Source organism: Dermacentor silvarum, chromosome 2 (genome assembly GCF_013339745.2).
Source record: "Dermacentor silvarum isolate Dsil-2018 chromosome 2, BIME_Dsil_1.4, whole genome shotgun sequence".
Taxonomy (NCBI): Eukaryota; Metazoa; Arthropoda; class Arachnida; order Ixodida; family Ixodidae; genus Dermacentor; species Dermacentor silvarum.
This window is the reverse complement of record NC_051155.1, coordinates 212,842,106-212,862,492: the sequence shown is the minus strand read 5'-3', so window position 1 is coordinate 212,862,492 and position 20,387 is coordinate 212,842,106. Positions and strand designations below refer to the sequence as shown.

Here is a 20,387-nt window from a genome sequence, read left to right as displayed (position 1 = left end):
TTGCGATATCATACACGGCGTCTTTAATGACTTCTGGTGAGCGTGATAGTCTGTTTGGCAGGCAGCATAAATATGTTCGAACCGAGGCCACGGGCGTCCACATTTGGTGCCTTTTCGCCTGCACTGACGGTTAGCCGTTGCAAGAGCCGCACAAGGATGTAGAACATGTCGACGTGCGCCAGCTTCTCTCCGGGACACGTCCGCGGTCCCATGCCGAAGGTAACCAGCTGGCAAGGGATCTCGGCGAAGCTTGCCGGTGACGGGGTCCAGGAAGCGTTCCGGCCGGAACTTTTCCGGCTCGTCCCAGAGATTAGGATCGTGGTTCACGCCGTACGCATTGAATATTATGCCCGTGTCCTTTGGTAGCTCCAGCTCTCCTGCATAAACGAATGCACGTGGAAATAAGGTTTATAGCCGGATAGGGTTGTTGCTGCTTTCCGAAGGGTTTGTTGCGCCTGCTAAGAAGAGAAATAAAATATATACAATAAGAAGGGCACTGAGGCCGGCATGAGCAATAGATTACTAGGGCCATCTACTCTGCGTTGATGAGAGGGGAAGAGGAAAAGAAAGAGGAACAAGACTAATGATGAGGAGGACAGAGGGAAAAGATAAGTAACTTAACAGGATGGCCTGCATTAAGATCTAAGTAGGCCTAGGGACAGATCAGTCGAGAACGCTGAATGTAAAACCAGTCATAATGTCCGAATAAGTTGAAGCAGACTTTGAAAGCCTAACACAACGTTAAACATCACCCAAAGGTGAATTACATTGGTCAGGGGAATGTCCGAACAGGAGATGTTTCACACAAAGGGGCTTCTCGTCACCAGGGCGCTGATGAAGATAACTCTTTTGGTAGAAACGTTGGGTCCAGGCTACGAATTAGTCTTTCTCCGGGGTCCAGGCTGAGGCTTCCCTTGTAATGTAATTGGCGATCATTTATTTTAATTTCTCCGTGTAACATGCTTGCATCGGTTGTGACTTTCGTGGTAGATCAGGCACCTGCTAGTTACGTAATTCGTAGGCCAATAACTGGCTTTGTGGCTCGTCGTGTCAAAATTAGACGGCGGCATGCTGGTGCGGTGAAAGCCAAAACCTTGCGATGTCTCTATGTCAATGTACACCGAGGGCCGATTGTATGAAGCTTCTTCGTGTTGCGAGTCCCTGACCGGCACCTCGGTTTAGTTATCATGAGCCACAGGTAATTTCCTGTGGCTTTTCTTACAGGGTGACCATGTACGCTAACGGTCTTCTGAACCCATGAGTCAAATACACAAATATTTTTCTTCGTAAGAATAATTTGTCATAAGCCCGAACAAATTTGCTAAAGTCTTCATTATGCCTATTAATCCATGTCTGTTCCTAGCAATATCTAAAGCTAGAACTCTGCTGCGGGTAAACGGGACCACTTTGCCAAATATTGATGCAGCGCTTGTTCATTGCTCCTCGCATATTTAATGCGCACTTCCATCGCTGATGATTTATGGATATCCGAGCTGAAGAAGATCAGGGGAATAACCCAAAATGCGGCAATTTCTTCCGTAGGACATTTCTCTTGTTCTTGTATCAACAAATGGACTGTTGCTTAAAGACAGTTGCTATAACAACAATTGTAAAAAAAAATATTAGTTTCGCCCATAATGCTCGGCCATGACGCGTTAGCTGGCACAATATTATTCCATGGGTCTTCCGCACATTCGTGTGGTATTGGTTAGAGTAAATATTGGCAGATGCGCACAATAATCTCCTTTCAAGGAGAAAAAAAAACATTACTTTATAAAGGCTCATCTAATTGCATTTGATTATAGGTCACTCCCTCGTTTGATTATACGTTTTCTTTTGCATATCATCTGGTGGAACAAGATGTGTAATATATGGACTGAAAGCTTGACATTTTTTACATCAGTGGTTCTATAGAGTCTGTAGCCAATGCACGAACTGTCCATGCTGCTCAAGAGTATAAGCCACCAGATTTAATGGTGATGTTGATTACATGCGTTAGGCACGTTGTGCTCGGAATTAGTTTTTTTTCTTCTAATTTCTGCTTCTGCATTTTACATTTCAACCTTCACTGTATTAAAGAAAAAAAAGGACAGTCGCTGATAGGTTTTTGACTCATTGCAGCCATTCAGGTACCTTTGATTTTCACAGATAAAAAAAAAAAGAATCTGGAAGACTTGTGAGAGTTCGAACTTGTCTAGAGTTTGTCTTTATCACTGTAATTGTTCTTTTTATATGTCGATGTAACACGCATCAATACAAATAATAAAGAAAGAAAAACAGAAAGCTTTTCATGTATCCGTGAGGCCTACAAAGGAAATCCGGAACCACCACACTAACTTGTGGTATTAAATGAACTTGGCGGTTTGAGAAAGCTTTAAATTTCCATATATCCTTATTGTGTGTCTTTGAAGTCAAGGTGAGTGGAGGTGTCACGGTTATTGTGAGCCCATAGTCATCCATGCTACGTATAAGTTAGAAGAAATGAAGAATTAAAGACAAGCGAAGTGGCAGCGACGTAAAACATTCGACTGCAAATTTGTTGGCCCGTAGTTGAAACCCTCGCGGTACTTTGTAGCTTTGCGCAAAGTACGTTGGCACTGCTGCGACGACCACTGGCGGACGTCAAAACAACTAGAACAACGAGCCCAACGGCTATCGCTAAAAAAAAAAAGAAACAAGACATAAGACACCTCTGCCACTACAATGGAACTGACGAAAGCACGGCAAACAGCACTGCAGAAATGTCTGTCCTGACCACGGTAGTGTGCCCCAAAGTACTTTTAAAAATTATTCCGTTAGGACAATTCTTTGTCTGTTCTGTATTTTCATCAGGGCGTTTACGTTGCTGTAAAGAAGTTATATTGCATGCCCTCACCAATTTTAGTGTCCGTCGTGGTGTTGTGCGGTAGGCCGATGGGAGCTACTGGGAAGCATCGCAGCGTCTCCATCAAGCAGGCCACGGTGAAGGGCATCTTCTCCCTGTCTTTGTAGACAGGTGGCGTGCTTCCTGGGAAGGTGGCAAAAGCGAAAGACCCAAGTAAACGTCCAACATTCCTTCGTGACTTTCCTGAAAGCAATGCTACTGCATAGAATTCAGTGAGCAACGAATATTCAAAGACTACGAAGACTTGCTGCATGGTAACCATTATAAATTCGGTGGTAGTAAAAAAATATACTCTCACTTAAAAACACGCAATGAGCCACAATTTTTTTGTTCATTAACCAATAGCAATCTCACAAACGAAGCCACAGATCCAACGCACTACTGTCACTTGAAACTTTTGAAATCATCTTACAGTGCTCGTGCTGTCATGAAAACCTCACGAAAACATTGAAATCATTGTAACGTGGATGTGTATGACTAATATTGCTGCGCCCAAATAAAAAAAAAGGACGTCGAGATTATAGCGAATGTTCTTACCGATGTTGTCCTCGATTTCTTTTTTAATCTTTTCTTGAATCCACGGCTCTTTAGCCATCATCAGAAATAGCCACTGAAGTTCTCCGGCCGAAGTGTCAGTGGCAGCTGTATCCGAGGTAAAAATTGTTTTTTTAGTATACAGAATCATTACAAATTTGTCAGCAGAATTTTGCTTAAATCTAGAACAGTTTATCACAGAGGCCCTACAGAGGTTTTTCGGTTTGTAGAGAGTCATTCATAGCGGAACGCAACCGCCAAGAAGTTTCCCGAAGAACATTTCAGTTGTATGTCTGTCTCTTGACCCTTGGCATTGGTAATTGTGCAAAAGCGCAGGAAGACAAGGTTCTTCTGTAACTCTTTAAACTGGATAAACGCTCAAATATTACCGGCTTATAGTGCACAATCTCCTGCTTTTAAATAATTTGCGCAAAACACTTGGTATCAAAGTTACGACGAAAAAAAAATCCGACATTCTTGTTGTGTTGCATTTCATACGACAAACACACCGGAGTAAACTGCAAGATGCAATGAAACAATGAAACACTAGAACAAGAACTAGGTCATTCAAGTCTGTGCTTATGCAAGCGTTACGATAACCTGACCATGGTTGAGAAGTGCCTTAACGGCTCACTGCAACAAACACTTTGACGATATAGGTTATAATTGATAAATGAGTAGTATACACCACTGAAACAAACTTGGCAAATCCGCATGGCCGGTAATTGTAAAATTTTCCTAATAAAGCATCTAAACAGCACCTAAGCAGGTACAGCGTGCACTGGGTGTTTGGTGGCTATGACGCACGTTACAGCACGTCGCCTCCGAGATTTTTCACCGAGCCACGGGTAGCTGTAGGCGCCCACTAATCTCAGAGGCCATGCCATGGAGCCGCCTATAGAGTTTGATACTAGAGGCAGCAGTGGTGCTAGTGTCTACGGGAGCTGCAAGGAGGGCAGTTAAGCGAGCATGGGAATGATGGGTAGTGCATGTATTTCCCTAAACTTCATCCTACTGGCTTTAAATGGCTTCGTGACTTTGCAAAGAGATCATTTTTAATAAATTACTACATTATATGTAATTAAATAGACATTAGGAAAATTCTCCGACGGAAGGATTCGAACACAGGACATCTAGCACAGAAGCCCGATGTTGAAACCATTACGTCACGGACGCATGGACAAGCAGAACCGCTGAGATTAGCAGCGATTATGCGTACTTGCAGAGTCTTGTTACCTCAATAAAAAATTATAAATTGCTTTGAAATTTAGGCTAATTTAGGCCCAGATAAAGCGCAATAAACGAAGCCACAAGAACGTCTTAAGCTCTAAGCACGAAGATCAGACAAGTCCATGTACTACCCATCATTCCCATGGTGACTGAGCAATCGCAGTGCCAGAGTTCCATCTAGTAATTATTGTATGAAACTCTATGGAGCCGCGTGTATGGAGGCGGCGTTCCTTTCGGGTCTCCTATCATAAACGGCTATCTTCGCGAGCGCTTCGTGACGCTTCCAGTCGTATTTCAAATGTGAATGTTTTCACGGAGGATTCTCTACACTTATGTTATCATAGAGCTAGGCTTATTACGCCCCCCCCCCCCCCCCCCAAAAAAAAAAAAAAAAAAAAAAAAAAATTTGTCATTTAGCTTCTAACAAAGAAAGCAAACGGATGAACAAAACACGAAGTATACGAACCTCCAAATATGTTTACAACAACCTGGACCATGTTGCCTTTGGTAAGATATTCGGCGTCACCCTTCTCTTCACGTATGGCATCTTCGCGAGCGGACAACATGGCGTGAGTGAAGTTTTCTGTTTTGCCTGCAAGAAAAAAACATGGAGGGTTTTAGTTCAACTGCGAAGCTTCCCTTCTATGAGACACATGAAATTTCCTTGTAGCTCCATGCTACGTTTCGGTGGACACAATTTCTTTTTTTTTAACGTGTGAACGTGTCTTTTCTTTTTCTCTCGCCCTGAACGTAAGATACGATAGTAACGGCTATTGTGTTCGGCGTCAGAACTGCGCTTATCATGGCGTAGGTGTTTACGAGAAACGTCATAAAAGACTGGAATGCCAAAAAGTGTTCCAGAGCCACGTTATTTCATTTTGTTAGATTTTTAGTTGTGTACGTTAGTACTATGCCTTCATCCGTACTGTCTGTGCTGGTGCTTGCATGGTAACCAGCACTGATCGAGCCGCCGTGCGAGTTACAGAAGTAATAGAGCTGGGAAACTAAAAGCTATTCTTATTGGCCCCGCTTGTCTTTCTAGGCAAAAGCCTTGGTTTTTTTCCCTCCTTCCGAGTCATTCCCATTTGTATGATGAGAACCCTGCCAAAGCACTTACGATACTCGCAAGTAGTCTCGAGGTAAGCCATCCTACGCGCTTCAAGTGCAAATCCTTTAGCAATTTCTTGCTCCGCGGATTTACAATCCATGAGAAGTCTATAGCATCACGATAAGTGTACTATGTGTATGCACATGAAGAATACTAATATAAATACATCAGCGCAATACCGACTAAACGAGCTGGCTTTGTCTTAAGCGCACGTATCACGTGAGAGACCCTTGATAATTGCGTGCATTCTTGTCTAAAGGTAGCGTAAAAGTGTTTCGGAAGCTTTTACGTACCTGGTGCATAAGTGGCTTCGGCCGCGCTGAATAACCTGTTTGAGAACTCGAAGGACTCGTGAAAGATACGTTCGATCGCTTTTTCTCTACGCCGGTACAAGATTCCCAGCCAGGGCGCGACGTCGCTTGGCAGTCCATCAGGGGCGATCTCAAAGAACCTGCGGTTGATCTCTTCCAAATGCTTGACATCCTTTTTTGCTTCCTCCACCCTGCGCAGACATTCGAGCTTCTTCATGCATTACCGATTCGCAACGCTAGACGTCACTGCCATAATTTGCATACAGGATGCAAATTATGGATGCAGAGAATGAAAATAAAAATGACCATGGAGATTTACAAGAATGAGAAGAAGGAAATTAGAAGGGAAAATCTGTGCGATGACACAAAAGGGCATTGCCTTGTTATTTGAGGCTCGAGCCGGTTGCCTAAGGACAAAAAAATATACCGGAGCAAATATTCAGAACTAGATGAGGCATGTTTATGCTGCAGCGAAAATCCGGAGACCACTCAGCATATCCTAATGCAACGCGAAGGAATTCACCCAGTGAGACCTGTAGGTAACGTACACCTTCCAGAAGCGCTTGGTTTTAAAGTGGACGGAAGCATCAACCGATCAGCAGTCCAGGTAAGCAAGAGACGTTTAGAGTATTGGTGGAAAAAAAGCCGGGAAAAGATTGATACGACCGAATGTCTTGCAGTCATAGGTAGCAGTACAAGGTAGATTTTAAAGGAAAAAAAAGAGATTAAAGAGATGTTTACAAAAATGCTAGAAAAACTTATGTATAACTTACCTGATTAAATCAAGCAGGCTAGGTCACTACCTGTCACCACCCCGTTTCAAAGGGGATGCCATTAAATCATCATCACATATCATCACATAAAATCTACTCTACTAGTTCGTGAGCGCGCGTAAATGTAAACGTTCTAAATTTCAAGATTGGGTGATTGCTACAGTACCACAGTGCTCAGCTTAATAAACACTTACCTTCCCTTATATCCAACTCTCTAAAGTGCCGGACAACTATTTCTGGAAAGGTTTAGGCCTATAGTCAACGTGGCTATTACCAAGTAGATCAATAAAATTAAATTCTAAACCAGAAAGTGAGGATTTATTTATTGGATGTTGGGACATTTTTCAGGACATTCACCCAGTATGCTACTCCAGTATAAATAACACTTTGTGCTGAATGACGCCACCGCCCGTCACTTCAAGTAACAAAAATATTTCTTGAATTTTTGCAAAATGCAAGCTGTCAAGTGAGTTTGGAGTCGAATTGTACAGAATCCCACTGAATAAGCGGTGTGGCGTGAAGTATGTTATACTGTTCCTCTCTCGCAATAGGCTTAAAATTAGATTCAAGCACAGGCCCGCAATGTGAGTTGCAGTGACACCAGTGTGGTAATAAACTGGAATTTTACGCACGTTTATGTAGGCATGTTGTGGTTTTCTTTTAGAACTTATCAAAGATTGTTTTTGCAAGTAACAGCCTTTAGAAGCTGAGCAAACGCCAGTTGGTAGTAGAACACATCCCGCAACTATTAAAGGAAAAGCCGCTCCCCCCCCCCCCCCCCCCCCCCCCAGAAATAACACCGAACTCTAAGATATTCTTAGGAATCCTTAATGCCTCCTTCAATATGTAATCAAAATTTAGGCGGCACAGAGGCCCCCGTAATGTTGTTCCACATGTTTTCTTCCCTACCTCGTCATCACGTATGCACGAATTAACTCAACAAAATAAGCGTAATACTGACACGCGTACTTGTTTATCTTTATCCGGTGACCACATTTCACCGGCTAACAAACTTTGAAAGTTATCGCTCAGCACAAGACGCGCCTTTCCGAAGCCGAAGTTTGTCGAATGTTATCGCTCTAGAAAGTGTTAAACAAAACGCAATGACAAAGAATGTTCCGTACGTTGTGCCGTAGACAGAAACTCCAATGAGGGTGAAAAGGATGTGTAGAAACGGCTCCCTTGATTCGACAACCTGCGGGCCCTCTTTCAAGGAGTCCACGTAGTCGTCGACGACCTCCGTGCTCAGCTTCTCGAGGGACTCGCTGACGGCGTACTTCCTGCCAATAATCAAACGAAAAAAGAAGTAAAGCACAAAATATATGTGCTCGAGGAAAGGCACAATTCGCACTGTGCGACGGTCGTGGGGAAGCGTGTTTCGTGGATTACTTTGTTCATTTGAAGCAGCACATAGAGCCGAGTAACGTATGTTTTGCTTTCGTTCATTGTGTCAGGATCCGGAATGCAAAATTAGTTTGATTGATTAGTTCAGCACAAAATAACTTGGAAGAGGCTACGCGTGTAACGGGAATCTATCCTTCCCGATGGTTAATTCGTGAAGTAAAATAAAATCATTAATGAAACAGACGCACTATTGGATAACATTTAGAAGATTTTGATATGTCGTGGCTCGCAGATAGTTTAATTATGCCCCGCACATGTGGCAAGAATGTCGTGTAGCTGTGGTAGTCCATAAATGTTACGGAAGAGTCAGCACCTTACAGCAAGAAGGGCCACCTTTCGAAGTGCTTTCCAACGCGGGTTGTAATCCTCGAACATGATATCGTGGTTTCCTTGGTTTTGCAGGGCACCTGAAATTGAAAATAAGATACTAAAAAAGAAAGCTAGCCTTTTATATGTTCAGACATAGCAAGCTCTAAGGCCTGCATTGGCAGCGGACCTTTGAATCAGTAGATAATTCGGATTTCGCCATAATGTATAATACTGCTTAAAATGTAATGCTTGTCAGCAAACATTTATCGTGTTAATGCGCCAGGCATCGAAAGGAAGTCAAAATGAAAATTTTGCTTCCCTCCCTCAATTAACGGGCTTCTATGAATGTAATAATAAACGTTCTTTGGGTTACTGATCAATTTGATCAATGCCATTAGCTGAAGCAAGCTAGAAGCACAGGTATGTTCTTTTCTCTTGCAATATATCTCCTGCCGTGCAGCAAGAGGTGGGAGTCAGATATATTATTACCAGTCTTGCGTTTCGTACTCAGATGGCACGATACATCCAGTATATACACGTTACTGCTAATTGTTAAAAGAATGAATACCAGTGGCCGGAGCAAGTCTGGCAGCGGGAAGTTATCGGACAGTTTGGCGCTCGCGTCCAATAGCAAACGTGTAGCGCAGTCTCTGAACAGAGCTCTCGAGTTTTGCGCTATACATGGTGATCATTTTTGAGTTTTATGGAATTTTAAAAATATTTCGTGTTGCAGATAGCATAATTCTTGTCCTTGAGCTCGATTATTCGATGAGGTGGACGTTACTAGCACGAGAAATGGAAACACAAGCTAAACTAATTAACAAAAATGAACCAATTAACTTCTTAATTAACTACTTTACGACACAACTTTCCAATTCACGAAGTGTAGCCGGTGAGTTTTCAAGGCGTATCCACTTGGAATGAATTTCCAGAATGACGCCAGTTTGTCCCAGCTCAACCAATGAATCCAGCTTAACGACGAGAATTATGCGATCGGCCACAGACGACCTTTAAACAATCCATAAAACTTCTTAAAAATTATCCCCCCGTATAGGCACAAATTTAAAGTCTACGCGAAGGGTATGGTAAAGTACATACGACGTGGAACAGAAATAGAATGAATTATTAGTTCAGCTACTTCAGGATCGTGACAAAACGAAAGAGTACCGCGCAAGAAGCGGACGTCCATTAAATATAGATTAAAGGGTCACAAACTACTCCGTATACGCAGTGCAAGGCCCGTCTAAATATAGATAAGTACAGTACTCAGTACATCGCGCATGCGCTCACACGAAACTGCTGAACATTGAACAAAGAACGTCAACTTTTATATTAAACGAATAAAACTAATTATACACCTTTAACGACTTCTTGAATCTACACAGTGAGTTATGAAAATGTCGCAATGAAGGATTCCTGGTTGATTTTGAGCACCTGGCGTTCTTTAGAAGTGGCCAAAGCATGGCAAGCTAACGCGCCAAAAGCTTGGTAAATGACATCGGGCGTCGAACCAGCGATCTCGTGTTCACCACCGCAGCGCCATATCTAATTAGCCACCGGGGCGGGTTTACGCCAACTGCTCTGGAAAAATTATTCAACTGATAGGGCAGCGCATATAAAGGAGAGCGTTTTTTAAAACAACAAAGTAGTTTTTTTTTTTTTTTGGCGAGTGAGAATCACATAGCTATCGGATTAACTAATATTGCAAATTCAGTTATTTGTCTTATTTATTAGATCTGGCGAACGTGTCGAAAATCTATGCGAAACTTGATCCGCCCATTATACTCAATACATTCCATTTTACTGGGATTGTGAACCTGAGCTGGACGATAAAATTATATCGACGCAGCTGGTGGCCTTCTGAAGAAAATTATGCAGATTCCACGTGCTGTGGAAACCAAATGTTGTGCGAAACCTTTGACTATGTCCTAGCATCGTTTGGCGCTCCGCATAGTGTTACTAGATAGCGCAAGATGGCGATGTAGAGCGCGCGACACAGGCCTGTATGGGACAACAACGGCCCGAAGATGACAGTGGCTTGACAGAGCGACGATGGCATGCAACGACGGTGAAGGCAATGGCATTACGACTGATTTATTGTATACACTCCGCCCGGAGGATGGGCGGGAGAAACGTTAGAACCTGTTGCTTTACGACATGGGCCGATGTCGTAAGCGTTATGAGGTCACAAAGCCTCTGCAAGCGATAGCTGTAACAGTAGACTGATCAGGGTAAGCTCCACGCTTTCGCTTTTATAAGAAACGTATTGCAACGCTACGCGACGAACCTGAACGACAGGAGTAAGATTGACAATTATTCACGCGTTCGATCCCTGCACCTGTGGCCTAATGGAAAGTGGAGCAGGCACTAGTGCTCTCGATTTTCTAAGCAAATTTTGTCTCAAAGCGCGCTAGTTGGAAGGAAAGAAGTATAATTGCATTTGGTGACATATTTGGTAGCGCATCAGGCTTTTGCATTGGGAGACCCTGGGTCGGATTCCACAATCCAATACAGTTTTTTTTTCTTTTATTTTCTTTTGTACAGAAGAGGCATGAAACTAGTCTAGACTAAAACCTACCGCAAGGGTGCTGGTATAAGAAAAAAAAATTCTTCGCATTCCAAATGACCTAAACAACTTCGTGTTTGATTCCTCTCAGAAAACACTCATTTTCAGTGTGACATGCGGTTGCAATGAACTTTTTCAAAGTGTCATTTAATTACTGGTTACTGGCCGAGTGTCCTCGCAGTTGTCTTTGAAACGAAATGCTTGGTGATCTTGGTGTACTGCCGACGAAAGTAGGAGCTCATATGAGATCAGCGTGCAGAAGAGAGCGTCTATTTGGACACGTAGTAAGATTAAGGTATAAGCGTAAATCAATAAAATAAAAGAAAGAAGCGTTTAAGTAAAACGGTACTGATAGGTGTCTAGAGTTACAGCGATGAGGTGTTAGAGGAAAGGTTGCCCGTCAACTCAGTGGACTGAAGGCTCACTCATCTTAGTTGGAAAGCGCCCTGCGAACTCATGCCGGCGGTCGAGGAAGGCCTCTCGAATGACATCGTAGCTGTTGAGAAAAACCATGGGCCTGTGGGACATCCACAGGGTGAAGACGTCTCCGTACACCTTGGACCATTCGCTTGCCTTGGTTGCCAAGTTCACTTTGCGGAGACCTGTGAAACAAGGGTAAGGAAGGGGGGTGTTATGTTTGTAATTATTAGAGGGTTCCTGAGCAATGCCTTTTATTTTTTTTCTCCCCTGTTATTTGTGTTTTATTTTGCTGGCATACCGCTACTTCTGTATTGAATCGTAGGTGTGTTGTGTGTACATGAACGTAGCTGCACTAAGTTATTTAGCGGTTCGTTTTATTATTTCTTGCTCGATTGCTTCTGCTGCTTTTGCTGTTTTTATATATCGGTGCCGTGCTGCTCTCGTATTGTGTAGTAGGTGCGCATGGGCTTCCGTCGACTTATTTTTCTGTGGTAAGTTATTCACGCCCCTCCTACTAACGTCCATCCAGGACCATCAATACTTTAAATATAAAACAGAATTAAATAAGCTAAACGATAGGCTTGCGTGAAAGATTCTTCTACAGAAAGCGCAGAATGAAATTATAAGCAAGCGTCAACGTAATAAATTATCACATCGATTAACACGTGCAGAATATTGCATCGCCTAATACTCCCTCCATTGCTCTACGTGGACATATCAACTTTCCTAGATTGAATGTAACGACGAGATGACGTGGCGTTCGGCGAGTTGTTAATCGTCAGAATAGAAGGTGTCGGGCGCGCAATTGTTTACACTGCCCTTTCCGCCCCCAACATGTTCAATTCTGTAATCACGAACTATCTGTTACACTTGCAATTTCATCTATTCTTTAGGGACCTATAAGAACGACGGTAACAATAAGAACGACGGTAAGCCGAGATGGCGGAACAACAACTACACGAGCGCTTCTTCGATCGTCGTCTTCATGCCCTTTCTGGCGCCTTCTCCAATGTACGGGAATGGCTTGTAAGAATATTATCGAATCACCTACTCTGGCTTTAGAGGGAGATTATTTAAGTCGAAATGCATCTTCTTAGTGATTTACGATATTGAGTACATTCTTCTAAAAGAAAAAAATAGAAGAAAAGCATAACCTATAAAAAACTATACAAAATCGGGAACATTACCGTCTGGCTATGATGAAGAAAGTACTGGCAACGCTCTGCCTACGTAAACTGAAAAGAGCACTCAGCTACAGTGAGCTTCACGATAGCTATTGCTGAACGCTTTATCAAAGCTGTTCGATCACTCTACTAAACCTGCCGAACACACCCCTAACAGTCATGGCTTCTTACAAATATATCGAGGTCATTATAACGCAATATCTATCCTAGACTCTGCATGTAAATTATATTATCAACAATGCAAATCGGACGCTAGGCTTTGTGTGTCGAAACATCTCACGCGGCACCGCTACCCTGTAGCTTTACAAAATATTGGTCAGGCACCAACTTGAATATGCTTGCTCAATTTGGGAACGTGGTCACGTAAAACTAACTAATCTTTTTTTGAATCCGTGCAGTATCACAGAACCCAGTTTATTCTTTCTAACTATAAATTTGTTATTCTAGTGTTTCCTGAATGAAACGAATACTTGCCTTACAAGGACTCGCTATGCGCCGAAAGTGTTCGCGACTGTGCCTAATTCATAAAATGTTTTATAATAATCAGATACTTCATAAATAGTTTCTCCATCAGCCTAGTACATCTCGTGTCACATTGATCATTCGCAAAAAGTTAGTATAACCTTTTGTTGCCACAGAAGTTTACTCAGACTCATTTGCACCAAGAAGACTGGAGCACCTCCCTGCCTCCATCACTGCCACCTCTTAACGACAAGAAATTCAAGACATCTGCTAAAACTCATATCTGTTATTGCCCCTAATCTATGTAGAGCCTTCGGCTGATTGCGAGTGTGAAAGTAAGTAAATAAATAAATAAATATATAAATAAATAAACACTATCGTGCAACTGTCCACGGCACTCCCAAATATTTGAAATTGTAGAGTGTGAGAAAGAGAGTTCACATCATAATCCGAAAGGCTGAGGATGCAACCATCATTTCTCTGCACACGACGCGACAACTGTAAGGTTGAAGATAGACTTATCAATTGTTCACCATTTTAATCGATGGTAATATGTCTGCTATGGCGGACAGTTACCCCAAGTTGAACCTTCAGCTAAAGTAAGTCTGTCATAGAAACACGTGAAATTAATAAGTAGGATAGGCCAGCTTGAGGTAACAAATATACCCCAGAAAATCATTTCGTTTTGAGTCACTCACAAATAATAAAACAATAATTTCCCCAAATAAACCTCAGAGGACGAAAAGGTTGTACAAATTGTTAATGAATTACTCCTACTGCTTTTCTTTATCGTAAGTGCTACCCCGTTCAGAAACAGCATGTTGAATCACTTACTGAGAAGGTTTCCGACCAGTGGCAAAGGAAACGGCCCCCTCGGATACTTGGACACCCGGTGGTAGAAACGACCGACGAAGTAGGATACTGCGAAGACCAGCGCAGTCGTGATCCAGCGCCAGTCCCAGAAGTATGACAGGGCGAGCCTCTCGAGAAGAGCGCTCATGGCTGGCTGTCTCCGCTGTCCCGAGTCCAGCAGCAGTCGGTGAATCTCCTGAACAGCAATTGCGAAATACATGATGTCATTATGCTCCCTGCTATGCGCTTAAGGGAGAGAGAGAGAGAGACAGAGAAAGCTGTTTATTGAAAAAAGCAGAGTCATTAGCAAGCGTATATTCACCCACATGCTGCTCTTCAGGGATTGGGGCGGAGGGGAAGAAAGGACTAAAGGACTTGAATGAGGGAAAAAAAAAGAGCATGAGAGTGAGAAAAAAGAAAATATAGCAGTTCTGTGATTTTATCGGCAGCAGAGTAACCGTCCTAGGCGATGAAGCTGGGTAACCTTGTTAACACAAACACACACGCGCGCGCGCACACACACACGCATGCACGCACAAAAGTAACTGGAATGCCAATGCATTTCTCCACTAAGTTCGGGAATTAATATCTCCAAACTCGTGTCATCCTGAGAATTCGTTCCAAGTGTATCCGCCTCCATCAAACTCCGCAGCTAGAATTTGTAAATTGCAATATTGGCCATATGGTAATTGGTTAAAATTTACTTAGGAAATGTTTTTCATTTGTCGATTATGCATTTCAATTTTTTGTGCAAGTAATGTCCGCCTCTTCGAGTAGACCAGCTCATGAGCTAGAATTCTGCTGTCTGCCCCGGTCAACCTTTAAAAATTTTTGAAAGTGTTCGCTTAAACACCCGGTATTTGACAATAGGACGATTCAGACGGTAGAAACCGCACTACATAGTCGGTGCTACTAAAACACTAAAACGAAAACGGTAGTTGTTGTGGGTCTCGCGGTCCAGTTGAGACATGAACTGAGTCTAGCGACGAAAATTCAAACACCCACTGCAGACATGTGTCACAAAGAGACCACTACTGGTTAATGTACGCAACACACGAACTACGGCGACTGAATTTACATAACTGTGAACGTTATTCAGAATATGTGGAAACACGCAACACGATGAGAGTTCGCTAATTAAGTAATGCAGGAGACTCGCTGTTGTCGAGAGTAAATGTATACGCAGTGTTTTTCAGGCTATAGTACACGCGTCCCCTCCACTTCAAGTTGAATGCGTGTGGTGTTTGCCTAACCCCAGTAGATTTCAACTTTGTTTTTCATGCACGAAGCTTGCACAGTGACAGATTTCAGGCCGCTGTTAGCGATTTAAGTAGGAATTATAATTTTAAATTTCCAACGAAAGTCTCAAGAACCAGTAAGTGGCGCGGCCTGGTGGTGAAATCTTGGTACTCCAGATGTGGTACATGAGATTGTTTATTGGTTATTGTTTATATATTTCCCCAAAAGGTCTCTTGTTCCGACATTACATGGGGGAGTGCGTGTGTAATGGCACACAAAGATAATAAAAGTCTAATTGGCATGTTTTCGATGAGCCGCTTGCATGCTAGTGGGTCGATGACAGTGGCAACTTTGGTGGGCAGGACATTCCAGTCTCGTGCTGTGCGCAGGTAAAATGACTGCTGAAAACGCACGGTATGGGCATGTGGGGGATATGAGGTGTTAGAGTGACTGGCATTGGCAATTCGGTGGACTCTTTTGATGTACAGGTTATCAAAAGGCAAACAATTGAACATTTTATGAAAAAGGTCAAGACGTGCTTTTCTACGGCGTGAGGCTAGAGCGCGTGAAAGTTTATTTGGGCTTGTACTGTTGAGATGATTGACTTCTACGAATAATTAGACAGAATAAATCGTGTCCCGCGGTTCTAAGCCGACTCGAGGACGTTAGTAAGGTTATCGTGGCGGGGGTCAGAAATGGCATTGGCATACTCCAGCTTGGGTCCCACAAAGGTTCGGAAAGCAAGTTGTTTAAGAAAGGGAGGGGCGAGGGAAGGGCTACGGCGTGTATAACGTAGAGTACGATTAGCATAATTAATTATATTGTAGCGAAGGATACGAACGCCATAGTGGGTCATGCTCTCCAGCCCTTTCTAGTGGTTCGATCCCTCCGGCGTTATCCTCGAGAAACGGCGCTCGTGCTGAGAGCTCGGGCCCTGAACTAACGCTCAGTCCAAAAGGCTGGTGCCTAATAAACGCCTTTACAATATGGTTAACATGACAGGTCCAAGTTAAGTCACGCGAGATATACTGTACACACCAAGATATTTTAAAGAATCAGTCAGTACAATCTGCATGTTAGTTATGCTATAATTAGACACAACGTCTCTTTTCGAAATCTAAAAATATTGTATCAGTCGGGATGTTGCTATCTAGGTTTAAATGTAAGTCATACATGAACGTGCATACCTACAGCTGACGTACGTACAGATTACTGTACGGTAATGCATGGTGGTGCACGTGCTATTTTATGCGCGCAAGTTTGCGAGTAAGTTGTGTGGTATCCCTGTAAGATACAAAATGCCATCAACTAGTTGTGCCGTAAATTAGCTATTAGCTATTAATAACGATATTAATATGAGCACACGCGGGGCTATACGGAAGCACGCTGAACTGCAAAAGAGTCATTTCGCTTTCGAGAACTTGGCTGAGATGCACTCTTGACTGGTTAATGAACAAAGAAGGGTGGGCAGGAAATCACGAACATACGTAGTTATTAGTGTATAACTAATTTAACACTTGTATACCTTGACACCTAATCGCAGCTGTCAGCATGCTTCCACTGAACGACTACATCCTCACTACAGATCGAAAGCTTCTGATAAAAAAATGTTACACAGGTGTTTCCGCGTTGCCACTTCATCATGAGGCACCATGTCCGGTAAGCTTTCCATTGCGCTCAAACAAAAATGCGTACTATGAAAATTGGTTGTCAGTCCCTTTAATGAAGCTCGGTAGAGCGGATATGCCGGGCAACACGATTTGTTCGTTGCCATACATTTGATAGCAGCGCAAGTGGTAAATCTCCCTTTTATATTCACGATGATCAGGGGCTCACATGGTAACTGGTTACTGTGGCGTTTAACATTTAGCTCTTGCACCGGCTGTTCATTCGGAATACCCATGTTTGAAAAGCAGCGAATATCTGACAGTCGTTTTGCAGTTATTCTATGATCTTGAGGGTCTCACTTCCATGATGCGACCCTTTAACAAAAGCTTCGTAATGATTTACAGGCGCCGCTTAAGGGGCTCGTAGTGGTTTATTGTGCTAGTTAATCGATCTGGTTACCACCAGTGAATTTCTCCGTCCTTTCAAAAGTTGTTTCACGTAATGTGTTCAGTTGTCCAAGCTTAATTAACATCGATGGGATGTTTGACTGGTGGTTTCAAAGAGTTCCAGCAGCACTTTAAAATTAAGTTTTTTGCTAGTGTATACAGAGGAGTTTAAACGGCGACATCGAAGCCCTATTAACTTATCAAGACTTACTTGTTCTCGTAGTTTGGCTCTGAATCTCTCTTGCACGACCTTAATAACTGACGTACCGGTCAAATATGACTAGTTGTTAGTTTTTAACATCGGCGCTGATTTTTTCTTTAACCAGCAAAAGAGTAAGTTTCATTAAAGCAGTTCACAATATTCTGCGCCTAACTATGATCGTCCCGCTTTTACACTGCGCAAGTTAAAATGTATTGGGCCCAGCAAACGGAACAATAAACTGGCATATCGTGCACATATTCAAACTGTGCTAAAATGCTCGCGTACTTTTTTTTTCAAGCACAGCTGCCACCGTGTTTGAGCCTTGATAAAACACCAACCAATATATCGTAAATAATGCACGCACAATGAGTACGTGGAATTATAGCCACCATAATATCTGCAGTTGCAATGACAGTAAAAACATATTAATAAATATTAATGATAAATAATTGCAATACTAGCATGTTCAGAATCAGCCTGTCATTTTTATACCACTTCGTCTCACCCTCAAACTTCTTTTTCTGGCGCAATTAGATACACATTTGTTGAATCCGCACAGCTAAGCTAGTAAATAAGATGAATGCACTCGAAACATGCAATTTATTGTTCAATTGAACATCTCCTTCGGCTATCTCCTTCAACTGACTCTGATGTGCGACTTCACAGACTCCAAAGGCGTTAACTCGGAGAAAGAAACACGTCCAGTTCCGCCTGCGTTTAGCCAATTTGGTGAGCTCATCTGGTACTCACCTCAATAAGGTTTCTCCAATAATAATAAAAAAAAAGAGTCACTTGTAGGATCCGACGTATAGTGTAGAGGGATGCTGCTACGGCGAGTCTCAAGTGTCAGTTGCGCATCAGGCAGCGACAGGCCTGAAACGCACGCCGTGCCGCAAGTCAAAACACGAAGCCACGCTGCTACACACTCTGCAGTCACAGTGCGTCGTGCGCTCGCGTCCTTGAGCCACTCGGTGACAGCTGCAACGCTTCCTCTTTCTTCACGCCATCTCTCTCTCTCTCTCCACAACCTTCTCGTTTCGTGACGTAGCATTTCTCTCTCGACTCGCGTCCCCATTCTAGCCGCCATTTACGGTGCTGACCGGAAAAGCAAGCCAAACGGCGCGTGTATTGTCGCAGTGGCTGACATCAACGAGCTCTTGAGTGCTAAAGACCAGCGCTGCCAAAGTAGTGAGCTTGGTACTCGAGCAGACAACGGAGAAAATAAACGATAAGTAGCGCAGCTATCTCGACGAGATAGCGCTAGTGCGAAGGGTCAAAAGACAATGATGAGCAAATAATCTTTATCGTATCTTCTCGAAACAGCTCGGGAGGCATCGTTGTAAAACTTTCGGACTCCCTGCCACGCTAAGACGAAAGCCTTTGTTTACGAAGGTGCCGCTAAGCTAGAAAATAGTGATCTCGGCTATGGTAACAGCCTTCCGAAGAAAGCGTTCTCTGGGCCTGCTTAGAGCCTCAGAACTTCAAGGACTTCATGAACTTCGGCCGTTATTGCTCCTCCAGCAATGTCGGAAGGGGTTCAATTTAGCCTTTACCACTTAGTCGTCATGTATTTCCTTTGTAATTATAAGTGTCAAGTAAGCTATGCCTTCCCAACCTGCTCTATATCCGCCACAAACTGTTCCCTTTGTGTCATGCACAATTAATTACATTTCCGCTACAGCAAGCGCTGTGTTCATGAGCGACAAGGAACGGAATATGTTACCTAATCCCATGACAGGTGGATGCCGTAACTACCTCACTTAAGGCGAGCACTTGAACTGATGGAACAGGCTGAGCAGTACAATCTCTGTCGCCGCGTCTAGGGTGTCACCTGCAAGTATTCACACAGTGGACCTTCCCATTTCGCCTGCTGTTGAAGTTCTCATCGGCTGGGCTGTGTTACACCTCATAAGGGGGCAGGCGCCCCTAGCCAATCGGCACTTGAGCAGCAGACGAGATAGGCATGTCCACTAGGTCGCCACTGATAAAACACCCCCCCTTTGGAATCTCAGGTCGGCAATTTCGTTCTTCGCCACACGCACCCCGTCAGCGACGCTTCGAGGCAATTCGCCGCGTCGTCACTAGCCCCTAAGTAGGACCGACCATATACCATAACCGAGAAAATTTATCCCTTATCTTACAGAGTGTGTGATTGCGAGATAGCGGAAGAAGCGGATCCAGTAAAGATTCTGGAACAGAAAGCTTAATTACCTTCCTGATAATTGTATGTCTCGATCACCATCTGCACGAAAATTGATTCTGTTAAATTTCCCAGGTTAATATGTAAGCATGTATTTAGCGCCCCATGGTTTCTTCCGCAGATGCTTATCCATCTGAAGCCTGGAGCGTCGACTCGTCGCGATGAACGAGAAGTATGCGATGCTTCTCGCCAGCTGCTGGGAGAACGACTGGCCGTGGCTCGATGCATGATCCGAGCTCTCTTGCGCGCAATAGGATTGCCCAGTGGTCAGAGCTAACCTGGCTTTGCGGGAAGATTAAACCTTGGATGAAGAGATAGCGGTGTCTTTCTTAAGGGCCACACTCCAGTCGATCAGATTCTGTTTTCATGTAGAGTTATTTGTACTCCATTTGTTTCTTGGCATCGGCTCGCGTGGTCCCGCATGTGGGCGATGTAGCAGAACACACTATTTTCTAAGTACGCGTTACGTTAAGTCTTGTGCGCTAGCAAAACAATTATAGGAAGCTTTATTAGGAGCCGTAGGACAGGCGTTATGCACTTGCTATGGTTATGTTTAAGTGCAGTAACAAACTTAGCTATACATGCATTATAGCTATCTTCAGTTCTATTTAGCTATTCAGTTCTATTTATTCTATATATCTATCTTTATATTCTT

At 43.3% G+C, this 20,387-nt stretch overlaps 1 protein-coding gene across 1 annotated transcript; it reads right to left on the bottom strand.

Annotated features, from left to right (window-relative positions):
* LOC119442568 (cytochrome P450 1A1-like) lies at positions 1 to 18,667 on the bottom strand. The gene is given in 11 exon segments (XM_037707490.2): positions 1 to 228; positions 230 to 377; positions 2,876 to 3,007; positions 3,422 to 3,526; positions 5,115 to 5,240; positions 6,050 to 6,258; positions 7,965 to 8,120; positions 8,558 to 8,651; positions 11,545 to 11,721; positions 14,020 to 14,233; positions 18,283 to 18,667. Coding segments are annotated over 10 exon segments (1,518 nt in total). The 5' UTR covers positions 14,186 to 14,233; positions 18,283 to 18,667; the 3' UTR covers positions 1 to 23.
* Between the last annotated feature and the right edge of the window lie 1,720 nt (positions 18,668 to 20,387).